Source organism: Hyperoodon ampullatus, assembly GCF_949752795.1.
Source record: "Hyperoodon ampullatus genome assembly, chromosome: 10".
Taxonomy (NCBI): domain Eukaryota; kingdom Metazoa; phylum Chordata; class Mammalia; order Artiodactyla; family Ziphiidae; genus Hyperoodon; species Hyperoodon ampullatus.
Window position 1 is genome coordinate 85142987 of NC_136923.1, and position 7996 is coordinate 85150982.

Below are 7996 nucleotides of genomic sequence, written 5' to 3' on the forward strand. Positions count from 1 at the left end.
TTTATAATATTGAAGTATAAATTGTAAATGATCCATTGGCAACCAGAGATCGACAGAACATTAAATGAGTAACATATGATGCCCAAGCAGGGGGTTATATAAAAAAATGCAAAGATAACTCTTAAGAAGTTTATTTAAGTAACTCATCATAATATACATAAAGAGGGAAGGCCTATGCTCATTCTTCAGAGATGCTCAAAAGGCATTTTATAAATTTCAACATGCATTCTTAACAATTCTCAATAAAGCAGACATAGAATTCTTCATCATTGTATGATATATCTAATGACAAATAGTGCAGATCTTCAGCAAACTAAGGGATAAAACAAGAATAGCCACCCTATTTAACATTGATATGAAGGTATGAGGCACTGAAATCAGGTGAAAGGAATTAGAAGTGAACTAATTGAAAGGAAGCAGTGAAATGTTTACTATTTTCAGACATCATTGCAAACATGTAAAACCCAACAGAATTATATCAGAAAGCCAATGCAAAAATTAGTCAATTCAGTAAGATATAATAGGATATAAAAATGCACAAAAATCAGTACTTTCATATAAAACAAGATGCTGGAAGATATGAATTGGGAAATACACTATTTATGGAAATGAAAACAAAATACCTAGAGCTCAATGTAATAAATATGCCACACATATTAAGTAAACTGGTCCACATCAATCACATTGTCCCAATTTCCCTTCAGATGAATGACTCAAGCAGCATCTGGGACTAGGCTCAGTTCTAGAGAAGGGACTTGAGAGGAAGTCCTCCTCCTCTGGGGAGGCTTTCATTTGCTCTCAATTGGAAACCCAGGGAGATAGACTGTCTTCCTACCACTACTTTGACCTGTGTGAACACTTGGAACTGTGACCAGCATGAGGTACGTAAAGCCAGGGTCGGGAGAAGAACAGTAAGACTGCAGGGCCTTGGAGCCTGGGCTCTGATCCATGATTGTTACCACTGATGTTTCTTTAATGCTTGTCAGCTGAGTGGATACCAGGTGGTTCAGTAATACAGGACACCAACACCTTTTTAAATGATTCATCATACAAAACACCCACAAATGATCACACCATAATTTATAGAAGAAATCAAGAGTTTGAGCTACTGTTTTCTAGTTAATTGTGGTTAGCCAGATTGCTGGCTTCCGGTGAGACAGAGAGCAATATTCCCACATCCCAGGTCAAAATGCCCTGGACAACGTAGGTCACCAGGGCAAAAAGACCCCCAAGTTGAGGACCTCAAACCACTTGAGCTTTCAAACAACTTCGTTGGCTTACAGAATCCAAATTTTTCAGACACGTAAGTAGAAAAACAACAGGTTAATTTACAGCTCCTTCACTCTAAGAACACTTTCTACATGTATTAACCATAAACTTTCTTGTAAAAAGCATTTTGAAGAATTTTTTTTGCCACAGTTGACTTCTGAAAGACCGTTGGAGCCTCATAGGGGCTTCTATACCATAGGAAATCAGTCACTAAATTACAAACAGCAGCTGAGTACTAAAGCTTACAACATAAGCATCCTACTTAATGTTTAGTCCACAGCTCTGTCAGTATACGTGAGTGGCTCTGAAAAGAGCCTTTGGGCTAATTGGAGCAGTACTTTGCAAGTTTACTTGGAGGTGGTATTATCCTTAACAGCCTTCATACTCTCGGACACAGCGTGCTTAGCCAGCTCTATTGGCAGCAACAAGAGCACGATCATTTCAATCTCCCTGTACGGAATAGTCGATCGCTTACTGTACTGGGTCAAGCGAGACGCCCCACTTCTAATATGCTTGAAGGTATCAGCGACGAAAAAATTCATGATACTCAAAGCTTTCAAGGAGATACCAGTTTCCAGATGTACTTGCTTCAACACTTTGTAGATGTAAACAGAATAATCCTCTTTTCTGCCTCTCTTGCGTTTTTTTCCTCCCTTCTTTCGAATCTTCGTTACACTTTTCTTAAGCCCTTTTTTAGAAACACCAACATTTCTTGAAGACAGCTCTGCCACAATTAGTGCTAAGCTCTGTAGCGTTAACAGCTCCAGCAGTAGCAACTCTAACGACCCCATTTACGCCAACAAAACGAAGACACTTTTTGGGCGGAAAGGGTAGTATTTATAGGGGCAGCGTTCAAGTGACGTGTGGAGAGGCCAGTATCTGATTGGATATCTGGGACTAGTGTATGTAAATGAGGTGATTCCCGTGAGCAGTTCTGATTGGATGGCCATCGGCCAATCAGAAAGCAAGGCACACCCTACCGTCAGACTACAAATAGGCCCAGTCGTAGGTGTTACAGCTTGCTGTCCTGGCGTCGTGGCTCCTCGATCAACGTGTGTGTGGGCGTGGGGAAAAAAGTGGTAAAGCCCCCAGTAAAGGTAAGTCTCGCTCATCCAGAGCAGGCTTGCAGTTTCCGGTGGGTCGGATTTATCGTCTGCTTCGCAAGGGTAGCTATGCCGAGCGCCTTGCGGCTGGTTTGCCTGTGTACCTGGCAGCAGTATTGGAGTCCATAACGGCTCAAATCTTGCAGTTGGTGGGCAGTGTCTGTTGCGACAACAAGGAGACGCACATAATCCCGTGCCACTTGCAGCTGGCAGTCCGTAATGATGAGGAGCTCAACAATTTGTTGGGTGGTGTGACTATCGCTCAGGGTGGCGTCTTGCCGAACATCCACGCCAAGCTGCTGCCCAGGAAGACTGAGAGCCACCATCCCAAAGTGCAGAGCAAATAATCCAAGTGGAGGTTACCCGTGAGCAACCTAAACGTCTGGTGAAGGAAGATACCAAAGGCTCTTTTCAGAGCCATTTAAATTATCATTGAGGGTTGTTCCTGGGCTGTCTGGATCTGTGATTGTGACGTATTCCAAAAGTAGGCTGCCAAAAAGATCCGTTAACTGTAACTTTATCATGTTGATTCTAACACGTGTTCTTTGCTGCTTTATTACTGAAGGGCAAGTTCATGGGCCTCCAAGATGCCTATCGGGTGAGAGAAGGAGAAAGAGCAAAGCTTCAGCATTTCTAATACCCTTTTTAAGGTTCATTTTGATAAGTATTCGTGATGCCTATGGTTTAACACGTGCTTAGAAAATGTTTCTTAACATGTAATGTCCATCAAAAACCTAAATGGCACATGTGGGGGAGGGATACTAGTGTCTCACTAGAGGTAGGAGTGTGACATGGCATATCATAATTGGAATTATTAGGGAGTTTTTGTCCGATCTTTCAGATGGTTTCATTTGATCTGTATTATAAACACCAAGAAAAACTGGAAAGCAAATGAACAGATAGGCTGTCATAAAGTTACAGAAAATTCAGCAGTTTGCCTTATCTCAAGGAGAAAGTGTCGCTGGTTATTTTTTTAAAGTCATTGTTAGACACGTGAGAGCTAAACACGTAAGACATACAGAAGCAGGTACGAAGTACAGAGTTCTGTAAGAAATTAAAAGATGAAAGTAAACTACGTAATATGTTGATGAGGAACAATCAAGTCACAAAAAAGCCAACCATGTTTTGAATTAATGTACATAGATAAGGCATGTGATTAAGAAGGGCACAGAAGGAAGGGAAATTTTTGAAAACGGAGGAAATTGTACAGATAATATTGAACAAAATTAGATTATGTTTAGAGCATGGCATTAAAAACTAAAATGTGAAAATTTAAAATCTGAGAACGCTGATGTAAGTGATTGACTAAATGAGGAATATGTGAAAAATCTCCTAAACAGAAGAATTTCAAATCATTTATATAGATGCTCCCCCATCAAGCAGCTGGAACTTAACTCCCCAGACTTACCAAAGTGGAGTATGGAAAGGCAGGGGAAAACAGGAGTGACTTTACAGTAGAGAAAACTGGCAAACACTACCGCAAATGCTCAGTGTTAAGATCATCAGTGATAAACCACGTGGTTTGCATGTGCCATTAATATGATGTGTTGAGAAGGGCAATTCACTTCTCTGGTCTTCCTCCCAGCAACACATAATCTCAGTCTAAACATGAGAAAAATGTCAGACAAATACAAGTTGAGGAATATTCTAAAGAATATGAGTCCTCAAAATTACCAAGTTCATCAAAAACAAGGAAATTCTGAGAAACTGTCAGCCCAGAGCAGTTAAGGAGACATTACAAGTAAATGTCATGTACAACATGACACGGGATTAATCAGCATATACCTTATAGTCAGATTCCATATTCAAGGTTCTTCCACATCCACATATTCAACCACAGATTGTATAGCACTGTAGTATTTACTATTGAAAAGTATCTGTGTATAAGTATACCCGCACAGTTCAAACCCCGAGTTGTTCAAGAGTCAACTGTATTTTGGATTGGATCCTGGAACAGTCAAAGTGCATTAGGTAAAATCTAATGAAACCCAAAGTTTAGAGTTTAATTCACAGTAAAGTACCAGTGTTATTTCCTAGGTTGTGACAAATGCATAAATGTTGACAACAAAGGAAATGGTGAGAGGTATATGGGAACTACCTTTACAACTTTTATGTAAATCTAAAACTGTTCCAAGTTAGAAAGCTTATTGAAAAAAAAATAAACACTTTTTTTAATCAAAGAAGAGTCCCAAATCCATAACAAATGAAGAAATCTCAATAGACTATCGCTCATAAGCTGAAAGTATGAGTGGCTCTGAAAAGAGCCTCTGGTTTCAGATGTTGGTGTCCTAAAAAAAGCTCTCTTGTAGCTGTTGTACCTGGTGACGAGACATAGTGCCTTGCACACAGCGTGCTTGGCGGGTTCCCCAGTCATCAACAGGCATTAGTTCTCTGGAATTCCCTGTAGAGCAGGGGTCCCCAAGCCCTGGACCATGGACCGGTACGGGTCATGGCCTGTTAGGAACCGGGTCACACAGCAGGAGGTGAGTGGCGGGCAAGCAAGCAAAGCTTCATCTGTATTTACAGCCGCTCCCCATCACTGGCATTACCGCCTGAGCCCCGCCTCCTGTCCGATCAGCAGCGTCGTTAGATTCTCATAGGAGCATGCACCGTACTCTGAACTATGCATTCGAGAGATCTAGGTTGCACACTCCTTATGAGAATCTAATGCCTGGTGATCTGAGGTAGAGCTGAGGCGGTGATGCCAGCGCTGGGGAATGGCTGCAAATACAGATTATCATTAGCAGAGAGGTTTCACTGCACAGAGACCATAATAAGTCAATTGCTTGCAGACTCATCAAAACCCTATCAGTGACTGACAAGTGAAAACAAGCTCAGGGCTCCCACTGATTCTGCATTATGGTGGGTTGTATAATTATTTCATTATATATTTCAATGTAATAATAGAAATAAAGTGCACAATAAAGGTAATGCACTTGAATCATCCTGAAACCATCCCTCCCCGCCACCGTCCATGGAAAAATTGTCTTCCTTGAAACCAGCCCCTGGTGCCAAAAAGGTTGGGGACCGCTGCTGTAGAGGATAGTAAAGAGTCTGTTGTAATGAGCCAAGTAGGTTGACTCACCAGTGATGTACTCAAAGGTCACAAACGAGTTCAGTATTCACATGGCTTCCATAGAGATGCCAGGGTTGGGGCAAACCGCAGCACTGTCTGTGACAGCTCTGGTGTTTCTTGCCTTTCTTTTCATCTTGAGGATAGCTTCTTGGAGCCTTTCTTGGACATGACAGTAAACTTAGAGAAAGACTGGGAGATAGCAGACACAGCCATTATCTACCTTGAGAAAAGAAGGATGGCAGGCTGTGAAGCCACAGAGCTTATTTATATACTGTGTATTCAAATGAGGTATCGAATAAGCAATTTCTGATTGGAATAAGAGCAAGAGGCAAATGAATGCAAATAAGGTATCTCAGGTCAACTCTGATTGGATAGTACTCCTACTGGCATCAACGTCTCAGAAAGCAGAAGACTATAATGTGGGGTCTTGCTCAAGAGCATTTGAACCCAGGGGCCCCTACAGCTGCTCAGTTTTGTAGATTTCAGCCTCAGCTTGTCTTGAGAGAGACCAATTTCCTTAACCCAAGTTTAAATTTCCAAAGAAATGGATCTGGCCCAGTGTGAATAATATGACATTGGTGCAGTTCTTGGATTGTTTCTCCTATTTCATTACCACCGCCCCCCCCCACCAGGCAATTTATATTGCTTCACAGTTACCACTCTACTTGGGGGTGGTAGACTTACTGGTTCCCAGTTGGCATTTCCCCTCAGTACTGGTTTGATTAACCAGAAGTGGGAGTCACAGATAGAGGTTTGCAGAGTTTGACCCTGTAGAATATCAGTGCCCAGTATGTGCTCTGAAATTGGAGAGATAAAATCCTCATATTTTCATGGGAGAGATTGCTCAATGTCAGTGTCAAAAGGACCTTCCTGGCCATAATTGTTTGCCATCTGTAACTATCGATGGCACTGAGGGTCCAGAAAACCCCTAAGGGTGACAGTGTATTAGAGTACCTTCGGTTCCAGTGTCAACCAGAGCCATCACCTTTTGTTTACTTCTGGGGGACAATGAATAGTGAGTGAGCACAACATGGAGCCTCCATTCACCTGCAACGGCCCTCTCCTGGAGACAGTCTTGGCCACATCCTAAACCCAGTATGTGGGGGCACCCACCATGAATAAGACCGTGTCTCTGAGGTCTCCACTGGAGCAGGTGGGACATCAGGAAAGGTAAGGGCAGGTGGGGCAGGTCTAAACTGTGGTTCAGGTTTTAAGGCTTTTCACAGGCTGACCAACACAGCATTGGGTTGTTGGTCTATCTTTTCAGGTGGAGTCCCTGCAGCAATGAGGTCAAACCCCACTTGCTTCCAGGCTACTTTTACCAGAAGCTTTACAGCTGATTGGGATAACCTACTGGCTTCTCCAGCTCCCTCTCTGTCTCAGGTCTTTCCCACAGCCTGTACCCACTCCCAGGGTTTGTCAGTTTCCCTTAAGATTAGCAATGGATTGCCCAACATAAATATCTTTTCCCACGACTGGACCCAACATGGACATCAGTGTACATACCAGGTGCTGGGGGAAGACTGGAGTATCATGGCTTTCACTCCTGCAGTGAATGTAGCCCAGTCAGGGCCTTCAGAGATCAGGGGCATAGATGACCTGACTCATTCCTAACTCCTTAAGAATTTGTTGTACCTTCTCTATAGATTTCTAGAATCCTGCGTACCCAGGGCTATCTCCCCCCTCCCCCCAATTGGGCCAAGCCTCTCTGTAGGATAGAATGACTCAATCTATAAAGGAGCGAGTACCTTGAACCCCCACACGATGCAGGTGCTGCCAGAGGGCAGGGCGTGTGGGGATGTTGCTCATTTTCTCTGCCTCCTGCCCAGTCAGAGAAACACCATTGCCCCCTGTATCCCATAGCTGTGCTAATAATGCCTGGATACTTTCCTTGGCCTTTGGCTGGAACATTGTAGCTATATTAATAAGCTCAGCAGGTATATAGTCTCTCATGAACATTTCCTGAACTGGGGGCTGCCCCGCTGACTGACATTGTTGTTGCTATGCTTTTGCTTTTTTTGCATTAGGGGTTGGACAGCATGGGACATTCTGTCCATTTCACTGTCACTCACCTCTTCATCCTCTTCATCAACATCCTCTTCATTCTCCTCACTTTCCTAGTCATTCCACCTCTTAGTGTCCCAATCTGGCTTTGTCAGTTCTCAGACCTTAATCTGTAGTAGCTTGTGCCCTCCTAGCTTTGCAAAATGGCACCCTAAAGTCTACACCTTATCCTGTTCTCCTACCTTGCCTGCCAGCTCTGAAGCCAGCAGAGTAGTGGACACCCACATGTCCTTCCTAAATCTCAGCTCTTCTTCCAACTTTCTAACAGTGCACTCTGTGCAGTACCTCAGTCAAGCAAATTCGATCAGACCGAGTTTTTAGGGCATCCCAGTACTCATGCAACAGTCCACAAGCATCTAACATACAGGCCACCCTCCCCGCACAGAGGTTGATGACCAACCTGGGATTCCCCCCAGGTGCCCCTTTCCCAAGACCCATTTCTTTAGTCTCCTGGTTGGCTCACCAATTATTGGTTTGCAAACTT

General features: G+C 43.2%; 1 protein-coding gene across 1 annotated transcript; it reads right to left on the bottom strand.

The window, feature by feature from the left end:
- Positions 1–1616: 1616 nt before the first annotated feature.
- LOC307059005 (histone H2B type 1-A-like) lies at positions 1617–2060 on the bottom strand (the record flags this gene model as incomplete). The annotated part of the gene is made up of 1 exon (XM_079712691.1): positions 1617–2060. One exon carries the CDS (start codon positions 2058–2060, stop codon positions 1617–1619), a length of 444 nt encoding a protein of 147 aa, XP_079568817.1.
- Between the last annotated feature and the right edge of the window lie 5936 nt (positions 2061–7996).